The 15,810-nt window shown below is 41.3% G+C and overlaps 1 protein-coding gene across 1 annotated transcript; it reads left to right on the top strand.

Moving 5' to 3' along the window:
- Nucleotides 1-3,698: 3,698 nt before the first annotated feature.
- Nucleotides 3,699-14,304, top strand: LOC311099659 (paired box protein Pax-8-like; the record flags this gene model as incomplete). The annotated part of the gene is made up of 11 exons (XM_084140380.1): nt 3,699-3,720; nt 8,425-8,590; nt 8,824-9,021; nt 9,261-9,337; nt 9,696-9,821; nt 10,079-10,245; nt 10,436-10,556; nt 11,141-11,377; nt 11,649-11,750; nt 13,164-13,250; nt 14,234-14,304. The coding sequence occupies 11 exons, from the start codon at nt 3,699-3,701 to the stop codon at nt 14,302-14,304; spliced, it is 1,374 nt and encodes a 457-aa protein (XP_083996506.1).
- Between the last annotated feature and the right edge of the window lie 1,506 nt (nt 14,305-15,810).

The raw sequence follows: 15,810 nt of genomic DNA, 5'->3' as shown, positions 1-15,810 counted from the left end.
TACGTTTATTTTGAATTGCAGAGGCCCATGATATATGCATTTACACTGTTTAATTAGGCTATCAAAGGAGTTATGCGATTACTGGAAATACAATATATTATTTTAGGCTAATAATTGATCACCATTTTTTAACGAAGTTTTGGCAGTACACACAACATGAATACCACAATCATAATCGTTGATTGGACATTTACATTTTTAGTCATTTAGCAGATGTAATGATAATGTAATGATTCAATTGATGTAGGCCTAATTATGTTATTTCTTCTTCTTCAATTTCTTCCTCCTCTTCCATCTTCTCATCTTCATTCTCCTCATCATCATTATAATATTAGGTTTACTAGTTTAGGAAGGATGATGAGGAGGGGGGTCATATTATTATTATAACAGTCCCAAAGGTAGCCTACTATATTAACATATGCTACTATGTTGTGTGTTGCATATTCTTTTTTCATTATAATCATTATTATTAATGATGGCTACCCACATGACCTAGTCATCTGAGAGCCTTTGGGTGTATATTCATGCAATCAGTTTGCCTCAAAGCAAGCCACATAACAAAACCCCTGTAATTAAACATTATTAAAATGTACACTTCTGATCTAGATATCCATCTAGAAGTTTTAATCCCTTGTTAAACTCTCGATAACCTCTGTTTTCCATCTCTCACCTCCCTCCCCAGGCAATTGCCCTTCGATCTCTCTCTCTCTCTCTCTCTCTCTCTCTCTCTCTCTCTCTCTCTCTCTCTCTCTCTCTCTCTCTCGCTCTCTCTCTCTCTCTTTCTTTCTCTCTGTCTCTTTGCACTTCACAGAGGAATTCTCTGCTTCCATCTAATGTTATGATTCGCTTTAGTCCCTCGACAGTTTTATTTATTTCAAAACACTCGCCCTTTTGTCCCGGAGCGAATCTAATGTAATGGTATTTACGTTGCACGGCGGGCCGGGGAAGATTGAGAATGAGCTCACCAATTGTAGCCTAACGAGATAAGGATTTGCGATGCATTGACCAATGATGTTAAATTGTTTGGGACGCACAAGTGTCCCCTTCTATCTTCTTCACCTATATGTCGTAATCTCGCAACTAACAGGCCGTACGACGTGTCTAGATTGCTTTTAAGGACCTACACTTTAATTGCCCCGACTATATGTTCTGTTTCCAATTTCCATGGCAAAAGGTTGAACTTTTGCATACCCAATTTTGCCATGTCTTCAACTGGCAAAACTGTAAAACAACTGTAAATTGGTGCCACGAGCCATATGGTTAAATATACCATACTTTCTGCTGGGCAGACGACACTGTGGCCATGTTAGGCAACATGGGGCCATAAACGAGAGTCATTAGAGGTGTTATGTTTGTTTTCCAAGCTCGTGAGAACAACTAAACAGTGTAGGAACGCAGAGGGACACCAACACCCTGTTGCGAAGAACCACGCGCATATTTCACGGCGCCCACTCACTTGATTAAGTGGTGAACGTGTAAAATAAGCTAAGGCATTCAATACACACAATCAGAACGCCTTGGCTATATGATAACCAGCAGCTGAAAATGCGTGGGATGTGATGTTCGGAAGTGATGTTCAGACGTGATGTCCACTCAATTGGATAGGCAGTATCTACTATCTACTGTCTCTGTCTTTAACTGGTTTGACCTTAAAGAACTCGATGTAGACCTATTATGTAAGTAAGAGACAGTCTACCATTAGTTAGTAATCTAGTATTGGCATTTACAGCGCTTCTTGATGGAGAGACGAACAGGATAGTCAAAGGGCTTAGAGGGATTGAACACAATCCACGTAACACTGTCTGATCTACAACTACACAAACAACCACAGAAAGCAATCTAAGGGCAAGTGGGTGAAAGGTAATACAATAATGTAATCCCTTATCAAGATATAGGACTGAGTAATTGTTTTTTCACTGAATGTGGCGATGATGTTGAAGATGATCTATATAAGATTTACCTCTGCATCTTTGTTTAATAACAGAATAAATACAGCCATAATGTGGCGGTGGTAATAATGATAAATAATAATAATATTAATAATAATAATAATATGCTAATATAAATTAATTATAACAATAAAGACAAGCAATCTGAAACAAGTTTCCAACAAACATTTTGGCTATTAATGTGCAAAAAGTAATAAATGCAATCAATATTATGGGAAACCATAGTTGAAAGTTGTGTAAAAAGTAACAAATACTAGCAATAACCTATTCAACCTTTAATTTAATCCATTATATTTTCATTGAAGTCCTTTGAAACGAAATAATAAGCTGTCCTATATCATTCAAGTATGACTGTAAGTAGGTAATACACTATATCTGATGTGCTTATGCAGTGTACAACACAAACCAAAACTTTATGATTTAAACATAACATCTACAAAATATAGGCTATAGGCTACACCCATGTCCCTGACATGGTATAGGCCTATATTACTCATTTTATCACTCAAAAAAGGGACATATACCCGTCGTGATACCTGTCGTGTGATAGCAGAAATTGTGACAGATCACAACAAATCAAGTACCAAATTGTGTGTGAAAACAGTGTACTCCAAATTAACCTGAATTCACAGACCCCCGGAAATCGTGTCACATCTTGTACACAATCTAATCAAAGCGAAGCTGTCGCTGGGGGTGAATGAAAACAAACCGGCTCCTTGACGAGTGTTTCCGTAAACGTTACTGTGTGTTGTATTGGGTGGAATGCCACTCAAAACACAAAATCAGTCATCCATGTGGCTTTGGGAAGGGTGACACCCTCTTTTCAAATAGCCACACCTCACCCTTAGTTCTACTGCACCCCCCTCGACTCCATCATCCAATGGCCGCGGCGCACCATCTCCACTGCGCGCCTCGGAGAGCGTCTGTTGGATAAAACCTTGCACAGTATTAGTAGCAGGTCCTAAACAGCTACACCACCTCTGCCTGTTGAGAGAGCATCATACCAGACGCTTTATCAAAGATTGACTTGGATCTCCCCGGCCGAGGTTACATTTTCTCCAGTGTGGTCTAGCATTGGATAATAATAAGGATATCTGCCCGGACCTTTTTTTCTGCAAGGCGAAGGTAATTATTTGCACCAATGAGGTGTTAACGGCTAGTTATGGGCACATCACTGTGTTAACAAATGTGAATGGTTGTTAACATATTTAACAAATGGTTGAAAATGTGTAAAAGCTTAACAATTAGTAATTTATTGGCTGATCGTTTAGTTGGTTTATCGAGTCCCGTTACATTCGCTAAGAGAGAGTAGTCCGCATAGAGATCCTTTATTCCTAATTGGTAGTCCCAACAAAGACCCAAGGCTAGCCTACTACTGAAGGCTACGATAAGCAGTGAAACGTGTTTTTTGTTTTTGTTTATTATATAAGCCTATATATTATTATTTTTATAAGAGGGGCGACGGGGACGTAAGACTCAAATTAAAACTGCAACGCGGACGCTAATATATTGTAATACTATGGCACACTATGGCACAATAAAGAAACACAACATAACTTAACAGTATTCATAAGAACCCCATATTAACTATTACAATGTCCTCTTGCAGCGAAGAGTGCACTCAGGAACACTTTCATGCCAAGCGAGGCCCCACATGGACTAAAAACATCTAATTAACTGGGGGAGAGAAAGAGTGCGTGGACCCTCTTGCATTTGTCAAGGACACCCAACGACCAAGACCTCAGAGATATGTCCAACACCACCGGACGAGGTAAAACACAAGATCTGAAACCCCCTTCCCTCGTATTGCTATTGTATTTTGGCCAGTAAAGAGAAGATAAACGCATGCATTTAATAGCTATTATTCAAATATAGCCTAAATAAACAGATACTTTGTGAAAATGTTCCTTAAAAAAGCTGAAATCATTAATCAATATGAAAGATTGAATTGTCAAAGCAAGCAAAGAAAATGCAGTATATGCATGACAAAAATATTTGAGAGACCTTGACAGAAATCACCCTTTAATAGTTTATGCTCAGGCGTACACAACGGAATACATTCATAATCCCTGTCATTGTTTTCTATCCAAGTTTCGTTAAGAGTACCTAACATTATTCACAGGGATTTCTAATGACATGAAAACGAAACGCTTTTCAAGTAATTGGGTGATTATGCTGATAATAAACTGGATTTCAGCAGGCACGACATTTTGGCCTACGGGTGCTTTGAATTATGAAACACTTGAATATTGTTTGTTGTTTCATTCTCTAATACATTGACATTATTCATATTGAATAAGGACTTTATGAACAGAAACAGGCTATGTTTTGTTGGAATATCTTTATACCCACAAATTCTGAATACATTAGCATAGTTTAGTAGTCCATGGCTGTTTATGACAAGTTTATACAGCAATATTTCTCTTATCAGAGCAGAGATAGGCTAGGAAGGCCAATAACCTTAGTCAATATAAGCCATATGATCAATAGTTGAACTAAATGTGCACCTGTCTTTATACACCGTTTTTAGATATATTTTCCTTAATTTCAGGGTGATTTTTGTAAAAGTTATGACAGAATGTCAATTAATGAATGTAACATCAAAAAATCAAACTATCAATGATTAGGCCAACAATTCTGAAAGTTGAGCCTGATGTTATAATTCCTGCGTGTGTTTATTTTACAAAAATAACTGATTTTCCTTCTCTCGTGGAGGGTTTGTCAAGTTAATTGGACGTTAGTTTAGCTGACAGATATAGATTTGGGCCAATCCGTGGTCATTGTCACTTCAATTGTGCCAATGATGGAACGGTGGGGAGCTGAATGGTATGGCTTGTTTACGTTTCACCAGGTCTACCCCGCGGCAGAAATTATGACACCCGCTTGTCGCCTCAGATGCGCCATCTTCTTTCATGTTCTCATAGCACCCGCTGTCAGGGGTTACAATAACCGTTCAGAAGTTACAGTGCAGCATTGCACCTTAAAGGTTTTTGGGGTTATTGGGTCCGGTGTGGCTCAGTTGGTAGAGCATGGCGCTTGCAACGCCAGGGTTGTGGGTTCGGTAAGGGAAAAGTACGAAAATGTATGTATTCACTACTATAAGTCGCTCTGGATAAGAGCGTCTGCTAAATGACTAAAATGTAAATGTTATGGGTCTAATCAAATTACGTGACAATATTGTTTAAAATTGTTAGGAGTATCCTATAGGATAGTGAACCGATGTTGTCAAATGTTGGCAATCAATCTCTAGTGGCTGATAAATAATTGTACCCTGTAGCGTGTGAGCGCAGGCGCAAACACCTGCGTCTTCATTTCTTGTGTTAGCAGCAATTGTGATGTTGGACATACCAACATTTTATATGATCAACATTTTATTTTAAAACTGACTGCTTATTTTGAATTTAGACCAAATAATGGGTTGTGCTAATCGTGGCCAGTGGCCACAATTTCATTCCATAACCTAATGGTGAGTTAGTGGAATAAAAAAATATATATAAAGAGTATGCTGCATTATGGAAGTTCATGTGAAACCAACATGGTTTTCATGAAAGTGAGAGGTTCTGCAATAGTTTGTGTAGGCTATATTCTATTCAAAATATTATAAGTTACTCAAAAAATAATAATAGGTGAACAAAACCAGTTTTTTCAGGTATGGTAGATATTTCCTCTGGCATTTTGACGGCTCCTTATGTTACGTTGTAGATTGTGTTCTCAATCCAATTGCGTAAATAATCATCCAAAACGCTAGGCTTATAGGCCTGTTACATTAGGTCTAGTTCCCGCATAATTTGAAGTCTAGAACCAATAAAATAATATATTTTACAGAGGATTATAAATTCGAATCAATTTTGAGGAGGAAAACCATGCAATCATTATTTTACTGGCAACAACCTAAATAAGGAATGGCATCATTACAAATTGCGCGTAAATTGAGACAATATAGGCAATTAATTGTACAATTAGGATAAAAAAGTATTTATGAGGGATTTTTGTGTGTGTGTGTATGTGTGTGTTTGTGTGTGACAGAAGAGAGAGGGAGAGTGCACGCGCGTGTGTGTTTATTCCCTTGGGGTTGCTCAGCTTTAATATCCTGCAGGTTGGTGAAGCTTGGCGGGGAGATTTTGACACACTCCGCTAGCACCGTTAATGGTTCGCCTGCTCCCCACCCAGCCTCGTCCCGTCCGGCCTCCGTTTGATGTGGAAATAAAAGCTGGGAAAGGGATAAGGAAGCAAGCTGCTGAATGGGTTAAATTAAAAGCAATGGGATTCTAACAAAGTCACTGATGCAGTCTATAGAAAGACAGAGAAGCTGCTGACAACTTTCCAAATAAAATGGCAAACCGTTTCCCCAGCAGCATTTCCAAGTCCTCATAAAGGAGAAGTCGATTTTAGATTTTTAAATTAAAATGGTCAACTATAACTACAACATGTATTCCCTGGTGTAGTCTAGGCCTATGGTAGGCTATTCATTTTAGCATCGACACAAGGGAATAAATGTTCTTCTTCAAATGAATATGCATGCGCATTATCTCGAGCATATTGGTGAAACATAATAATTGTATAGGGCTATAGGCCAAATGTTCATAGGAATCACTATTTCATTAATCCCTATAGTTCAAATACAGACGATGAACACTTTCTACCATAGCCTACATCACTCTCAACATTATATTTTTAATAATAACCGTATTATACAATCTGACCAACGACAGCCCATCGATGTGTCTAGACGAGAAGAAAGTTAGTGAGTATGCATGCACGCAAATAGGCTATCATTAACTTGATTTACCCCACACAAATGCTATTTGACCTAATACAGCCATTGGAAATTGTCAACATGCTCACGATGTAGGCTACATTTGTCTATTGTAAAAAACGAATTATTGCCATTTATTTTGCGTAATTGTAATGTTTTTTTAAATTAGCCTCTAAATGTAATACACATGCCTGTCAAAGAGGTGGTTTCACATTGAACTTGGTGCTATAGCCTATAGAAGTCCGTTATCCTCGCAGATATACAAACATTTTTAACGAATAATTGATAAAATCGTGGGAAAATAAACTCCAAAACATAACATAATGATAAATAATAATAATTAAATAATTTGTTATTTAGGCTATAGAATTGTATCTTAGACAGTATCACTTCAGGGCGTGTTGAAATCGAAATTATGGCAATATCGTATCATTGTGCATGTGAGCTGTTTTTCCATGCCGCTTGCCAGAATAGGCCTAAATTATGCCTGGCCTATGGGCCCCAAACTTCTGACATAAACATTTTAAAACGCATAAAACTATCCGCTTTATAACGTTTAATGTGACATTCCTTTATATCAAAGTTAGGATAAACTTACTTTCTCTGCGAGGAATGACTACCTGCTCTCGCTGCCTTGTGTGTCCCATAGGAAACCCAAACCCGGAGAGAGGAATCTAGAGGTCAGAACCAGGATTGAGAACATCTAGAATGTGGAAGACTTACACAGAGCTGTCTAGACCAGAGGCTGTCAAATTTCTAGCTAGATCCGACTTAATTGGTCAGTTACCCTCTTTTACCACTCTTTTAAAACAACACTGAATTATGCATGATAAATTGACAAAATATATTCTTACATGTGCATCATTCACATCACTGTCATAATTTTTATATAGCCCTTTTAAGATCTGTACCCGGGTTAGTTTGATAGCTAGGTGCTCTATTCAATCTGTATCACTGAAGCGTTAAAGATTGCGCTATAGACATTTTAAATTAATTTCCGATTGAGCCGACATAGCCTATACAGCGTTTACGGTGAATACAGTCTCTGCTAACGCGGGAACATTGCATTTAAATTTCAATCACGCTGTAACGCTGAACTTCAGCAATATAGATTGAGTAGAGCCCTATGCTATTGTAACTTATAGTTTAGTGAATCATTTTTTTGTCCAACGTTCATATCAATTACATGTAAACTTGAACACACCAAACATGCCTGTCTCCTCAACATAAAAAAACGAATGTGAAATAACTTTATTTAAAACAATGCAGAGAAAAAAATTCCAGGAAATATATGCTCATTGTTAGGTTCATGACCTACACAATTTTGTGTGCTGAATTGTCCCACCAGGTTCAATTACACCTTCTCTTGGAAACCCAAAGGGCCTGCGTTTTTATCATTTTTTTTTATTGCATTCTGAAAATGATATTGCCAGTAGATGCCTAAATAATATGTGATTTATTTGATCAATGAATCCATTTTGTTCTACATGTCTGTAGTACGTCATTGTCGTATCTATGTAAGAACATTAGGTGCCAAGTAAGCCCTGTCTCAGACCAAACTAATAGCCTGAAGTAGAACCAGCCCAGACCCCATATCAGTCTGCCCTCGATGTGTGTGTCCTCTGTGTGAGGTAGTGCTGTGTGTGGGTGGTAGCGTGGGTGGCAGTGGGCTCAGGTTCCATGACATTTATGTGTGTTTCATCCCCCCTCCTCCCCCAGGTCATGGGGGTCTTAACCAACTAGGCGGAATGTTTGTGAACGGCCGTCCGCTTCCGGAGGTGATCCGGCAGCGCATCGTGGACATGGCCCACCAGGGCGTGCGTCCCTGTGACATCTCCCGGCAGCTCCGTGTCAGCCACGGCTGTGTCAGCAAGATCCTGGGACGGTGAGCACCTCATAGCACATTTCCACAACAGGGTGAAACCGTTAGCGGCCCTCTATTGTGTTCTCAAGACACCTTAACCATGAACCACGGTCTCCCATTGTTAAAAGATTCTGGGTTCACTATACAGTACGTCATTGGTACCGTAAACACCTATTTTTGTTCAATCCAAATGATGACCACCCACATTCACCATATTGCTCTCTGACTAAACAAACCTCTCTCTCCTTTTCCAGCTACTACGAGACTGGTAGCATCAAGCCAGGAGTGATTGGGGGCTCCAAGCCCAAGGTGGCCACTCCTAAAGTGGTTGATAAAATAGCAGATTACAAGCGTCAGAACCCCACCATGTTTGCCTGGGAGATCAGAGACAGGCTGCTGGCAGAGGGCGTGTGTGACAGCGACACTGTGCCCAGTGTCAGCTCCATCAACAGGTACTGACTAACCTCTACATTATGCTATGTGTAAACCAATAAATATCACTGAGTGGGCCTTTAAAATAAGAACTGTGATCTCTTTAGTAGTGTAAGACAAGTGTATAGAAATTGAATCAGCAGAACAAACGTAGATGTAAAGTCTGTGATCTTTCAACACAGTTCACTGCACCTATCTGGTGTAGGTGACAATAAAACATGTATTTATTATTATTTATAATCTCTGCTCTTTATTCCAGAATAATCCGAACCAAGGTGCAGCTGCCTTTCAACCTGCCTCTGGACGGCAAAGGCTTAAGCCCAGGACACACACTCAGTGAGTCTCTACACACACACACACACACACACACACACACACACACACACACACACACACACACACACACACACACACACACACACACACACACACACACACACACACACACACACACACACACACACACACACACACACACACACACACACACACACACCCTTGTCATTAACAAAGCACTAACACTCCCCCCACTCCAACCACCAACACACGCCTTCAATAAGGTCTAGCATTATGATCTGATCATGCAGTATTAAGCCTAAAGAAACTCCATGCTTAATGGTCCATAACATTAAGCGCTAATGGTCAACGATAATATTGTAGTAATAATGGTCCGTTTCCCCTTTCTGTCTGTCAGTTCCCAGTTCAGCTGTCACTCCCCCAGAGTCGCCCCAGTCCGATTCCCTGGGCTCCACCTACTCCATCAGTGGCCTGCTGGGGATACCACAGCCCAGTCAAGAGGGCAAGAGGAGCCATGACGACAGTAAGAACCCACAAATTCTCATGCATTCCCAAATCCTGATGTTCTATCCTCCTCTCACATTTTAAGATTATTTTTATTCAATTCAATAAGATTCACTCTCGCAATTTATCCTACAATCATTTAAGTACAAACTCAAATAGATTCAACAGCTTCTCAATATAACGCCACCCCTCTCTCTCTCTCTCTCTCTCTCTCTCTCTCTCTCTCTCTCTCTCTCTCTCTCTCTCTCTCCCTCTCTCACCCTCTCTCTCTCTCAGGTGACCAGGAGAGCTGTAGACACAGTGTGGACTCTCAGGGCAGCGCAGGCGTTCCTAGGAAGCAGTTGAGACCAGAGCACTTCCCCCCGCAGCACCTGGACTGTGGCTTTGACCGCCACCACTACCCCCCAGACTTCAGCTCTGCAGCAGCCAGCAAGACCAAGCAGGTACAGTAGCCTACATGGCACATTTGCACTGAGAGGTGGAGTCTGCTTAACTCAACTGCAAAAATGACTGTCTCTATCCATCTCTTTGTCTCTCTTTTTCATTTCCAGTCTCTTGCTCTCTCTCCCCCTCTCTTTTTCACACACAACACACACTCACGTACAAATGGTTAATCTGCTCTATCCTCCACAGACTGTGTACCCTCTCTCGCTCATCAATGGCAGTCTAGAAGACGGGAAGACCAGCCTCTCGACATCGAGTGCTGCTATTGGTCGGAATCTGGCAGCGCACCAGGGCTACACTGTGGTGACAGGTAAGACTCTTACGATGGATGGTGCCCTCTCACCCCGCACAAAGATCAGCGCTCAAAGATGAAGCAGAAGGAAAACTGAACACGCTGACACATGGAAACATTATTTTCCATCAGCATATTTCAAGACTCAATTCACAAAGACTCAATTTTAAATATCATAATGCATTCATAATCTGTGAATGTAATAGCAGTCTGTTTAGGCGTGTATACTCCAGACTGTATCAACTGCGGTTGTCATCAATCTAATAATAGATCTTGTTTCCCACTGAGCTATCATAGCAGTTGATGTTTATCTCTGCAGTGCAGCCACATTTTAGCTTGCCGTGCCTGCTGATGCGTTGTACAATTAATTTGGCCTATTATCACGAGCTGCCCAAAGCACCCTTTCAAGTTTAATTTAAAACAGACGTACAAGATGTGCTGTATATTTAATGTAGTACCCATTCCCTCATCATTTGTTTCAAGCATTAATTTCAGCTTCCTGGCTATTGCTGCTGTGTATTTGTTAACCCATTCATTCATATTAGATAATTCCATTTTATTTCATTTTCTCACCCATCCACCCACTGGCCATGCCACCTCAGACCCGCTACAGCCCCTCCCACTTTGTCTAAAACAGGAAATGTCCCCGGAGGTGACCAGCACAAGCCCCTCCCCAAACGTGGTGGCCAACTCTGCTTTTCTAGAGCTGCAGTCGCTGCAGGCCCCTGTCACTGTCAGTAGCAGCTGCAGCAGCTCCAACCATTTCCCTCATGCGTTCAACTCATTCTCCCATCATGCACCAGTGTATGGCCATTTCAGCAGCCAGTCTCTCATAGCAGGTAATGAAGCATTCATCTCATCCATTGCCACGCCCTGTAGGGGGTTCATACAGACAGTATAGCATACACTCGCTTATCATGTCACCTGCCACAACACACCAAACCCCATGTGCAGTACTGTACTGGAGCATCAATTGCTGTAGATGATGGTGAGCACCACTGACAGTGCCAGACTTGATTTGTTTTTCATGTATATATCCACCTGCTGCACTACTACAGTACGCGTACATCCTCAGGCTGACAGTGTGTGGTCTGTCCTCCTCTGTTTCAGGGCGGGATATGGTGAGCTCCACTCTCCCCGGCTACCCTCCTCACATCCCCTCCAGTGGCCAGACAGGCTACTCATCCTCTGCCATCACTGGCATGGTAGCAGGTAAGACTCCCGTCCATTAACACACACACAGGCTATGAGACAGGCTATGGCATCCTAAAATGGGATTTCCGAGAAAGAGATGATGTCTCTACTTTCAGTTCAGCTTAGATATATGCAGTTCATAGTTTTATTTATACCCAAACCTGATCCAATCTGTGTTTTCCCTTTGGGAACGCTGAAACTGCATACACTATTAGGACAAAGCACCACAGAGAAGAATGTAGACAAAAAACTAAACATTGTTTTAGGGCAAGGCAGTGACCAAAACCAACGTTAAAAAAGCAAGGATGGGCGTGAGAGAGGGAGAGAGAAATGCTGGGAGGGAGGATTGGAGATTAACAGGAAGGCATGCTGGTTAATGAGTAGCCTGCTCGGCTGGTGAACTGCATGGTGGTGCAGCCAGGGCCCAGGGGGTACAAGGGAACAGGCTGGGGGTTCCGCCCTGCTGCCCGCACCCCCACGCCGCCCCTCTGACCACACATCACCATGGGAACCAGGGGCCCCACCAGAGGGGGGAGAGAGGGTGGGGGGCCACAGGGTGGCAGAGTGGGCCCGGGTGAGAGAGAGAGAGAGAGGGGGGAGGGGGGGAGAGAGCAGAGGAGGAGGATCTTTGTGGTGTGTGTGTGTGTGTGTGTGTGTGTGTGTGTGTGTGTGTGTGTGTGTGTGTGTGTGTGTGTGTGTGTGTGTGTGTATGTGTGTGTGTGCGTGTGCGTGTGCGTATGTGTGTGTGTGTGTGTGCGTGTCTGTGTGTGTGTGTGCCTTTTTTATTTGAAGTCTGCCCTTCGAAGCGCGAAATGAGAGGGTCTGATTTATTATTTTTCTGGTGGGCTTGCTGTGAGGAAGCGTTCATACACAATTACTCACAGAAAGGGGGGGGTCTGGGGGCGAGCCGGGGTATTCAAACCAGCCAACATAATTACCAATTAGATATTGGAATGTAAAAAAAAAAAGAATGTAAAAAAAGAGAGGAGACAGAAAGGTTGAAAGGCTAAAGCAGGAAGTGAGGGATAGAGAGGAGAGGAGGGCATTTTGGACGGACGGAGAGGGGAGGGGTAAACGTTAAAGAGAGGAAGCGGAGACTAGCCACACGCACCAATGAGTCGAGGGATTTTACCCCCAGCCATCCACCTGGCTCATAGATTAATGGTTTACAAGCTGCCCTAACCATTGGTGAATTATGAGCTAAATCTTAGCAGATGCTGCCAAGAGGACAAACACCCTCAAATGAAGGCAAAAAAACACTTTGAGGAAGGCGGTGTCTTTATAAGAAATATTATGCCTGATGTTGTCTAGACTGTAATGTATTTTTTTCTATACACATACGTGTGTGAATTTCTTACTGAATAATGTTGGTTACTGTATGTCTCTCACTGTACATCTGATGTGTGTGCTGTTTTGTTCCATGTCCTGCAGGTGCAGACTACTCTGGCCAGACCTACACTCACTCCCCCTACACCTCCTACAGTGAAGCTTGGAGATTCACCAACTCAAGCATTCTCGGTGAGTCAGTCAGTCAGGCACAGTGGTGTTCAATGGACACACCCTTCCTAAGTATTAGAAGCATGTACTGTGGTCTGTGTTGTGTGTGTACTGGAACGGTGACAGATTCCACACAGGACCGTACTGTTTAGAACGCTGATGTGTTGTGATTGAAGTGAACGTGATCTTCATGAACAAATGCAAAACCAACGTGTTCAGAATACAGTTCACTGACCAGACTGAATTGTTGTAGATAAAAGTCCCAGCTTCCAATTAAACTTTTTTTTTAAAGGTTCCCTTTGAAATGTTGAATACCAACCATTCCTGTCAAGTCAAGTTTATACTTTAAACCTTATTCAACAGCTTTGAACCTAAGATACAATGAATTTGAACCCAGAGTATCAATGAGAAAACCGCAAATACAAATCCTCACTCCAACCAGAAAATCATGTACAGTCAAACCTTTGGTATCAGTCAGGTGAAATGTATCAGGATCTCCCCTAGTCCCCATGGAAACTAGTTACCCAGTTACCAGGGGGTCGGCTCTATACCACTGCCGTCTATTGGTGTGTACGGTAACTCTCTCTGAGCTTACCAGCCTATGAGAACTTGTGTTCTGTTGTGACTTTCTGGTCACAAGTCAGTGTGTCACCTTGAACCAGCTGATTTCACCAATTATTAACGACACAGGGGAACATAGAGAGTATTAATGCTTGTGTGTTCTGAATGCTGAATTCTATGCATAATGCAAAATATTCTGTGATATTTCTTCCATCAAGTAGACCCATACTTTAACAGAGAGAAGGTGCAAAACAGGCAGCTTTATTCATGGGACAAACTATCCAAGCAAGGCCGATTTCCATCTGAACCATCTGCTATTGTCATGTGGTTGATGGGATTAAGAAAGCCTGCTCTGCATTGCATTGTCCCTCCTAACACCATCAAAGCCAAGCTAAAAATCAAACCACAATAGTAAACTCCTTTCTCTCTGTCGCCCCCTGCAGGTTCACCCTATTACTATGGCACGGCCTCCCGCACCGCTCCACCATCCACCACTGCCTACGACCATCTCTAGCTCCCATGGACCAACCCTCATCAAGAGGACTGGTAATGAGGACCAATAGGCAAATGCAGCAAGGGATAGGAAGCTATGAGGAGAATTGGACTGTCTCCCAATAATGGACAGGGGTGTAAAGACATCGGAGGGACATTTAAGACTTTTAGTGGCAACACTGGACCAGCTATGCTTGACCCTGAACTCATGGACAATACCTTCTCATGGCTAACTAATTAATTATTTATTTGTTTTTAATGACAGCCTCATCCAGGTTGACTTTACACGTTTACACATGACATTCTAAACACTGTAATACATTTGGGCTACTGATTTCTATGACTTTTTCAGTGGCAAAGGCCTGAATCCTGCATTGTGTATACATTGCTCCAAAGCTGTTTCACCAAAGACTTTATTTGTAGCACATTTTGCAACACTCTGACATGCGACTTTGACTTCATGACATCACAGGATGTATTGGTGTCACAGTACAGTAACTGCTTTTTTGTGAAGCTACGCCTGTATTTGCATCAAGTTTACAATCGTTTTATACAATAATACACAATTTCGCATTCTAGTGTCGGTTTTTCCGGATTCTCTGTGTTGAATTCAAAATTCAGCCTCTTTGAGCTCACCACCCAACAAAACCTTCCAGATCTTAAATGTTGAGTTCAAAATTCAGCCTCTTTGAGCTCACCACCTAACAACACCTTCCAGATCCTAAATGTAATTTAGTGCCAATAGTCTGAATGAGGAATGCAGGCACACATGGTATCATTATCAGAGCAAAATGTCCTCATGTCATTGTCAAAGAAAATGTGTTACATGAATTGAACTGTCTGGGTTACTCTTGTTTGGCAATATGTATATATTGTAAATGGCAAACTGCTCTTGAGAAAGAAATGCAATTTTATCAGAAGGATGATTTGGGGGTGAATAGTGTGGGGATTAATGACTTAGTATCTGAAAAACAAAACAACTCTTGAAGATTGTTTTTTTTCTTCATGATAGTTCGAGTTTGTTGTCATGCTGATGTTTAGTATGAGAACTGTGACTAAACTGTTTTTTTCTTTCTTATACTGTTATTAATATTATTGAAGATGTAAATATGGAATTTCTAAATAATTATTTTAATTAATAAAGCATGACAAAGTGATTCTGCATTGCATTTTTCCCCCCCACATGTTTGCAAATCGAATGATTCATAAGAACATTGAAATTAGAAGAAAGTCCTATTAATATGCTCAGAATCAAATAAGAAAGCAGTTTCTATTAATGTCTGTATAGTTTGAGTGTTGTGGCATGTTGTATGTAGTGCATGAACAAACACAGGCCTACAAAAAACTCCCCACTGCTTCCATCACAATAAGGAATAGACATCACAATGAGATTATCATTGTTTCATCACAATGTTGTTTGATGCTGCACAAAGCTCCTATTGTCTAATAATCACAAAACTGGAATATTATGTGTCACACATGCAGAGTTTAGAATTTGGGTACAATCTTGTAAGTGGTTCAGTAGCCC

The sequence above is a fragment of the Coregonus lavaretus genome (genome assembly GCF_964263955.1).
Source record: "Coregonus lavaretus genome assembly, chromosome: 24".
In the NCBI taxonomy this organism is placed as follows: Eukaryota; Metazoa; Chordata; class Actinopteri; order Salmoniformes; family Salmonidae; genus Coregonus; species Coregonus lavaretus.
The sequence above is the reverse complement of the archived record's forward strand: the minus strand, read 5'-3'. Positions and strand labels throughout refer to the sequence as shown.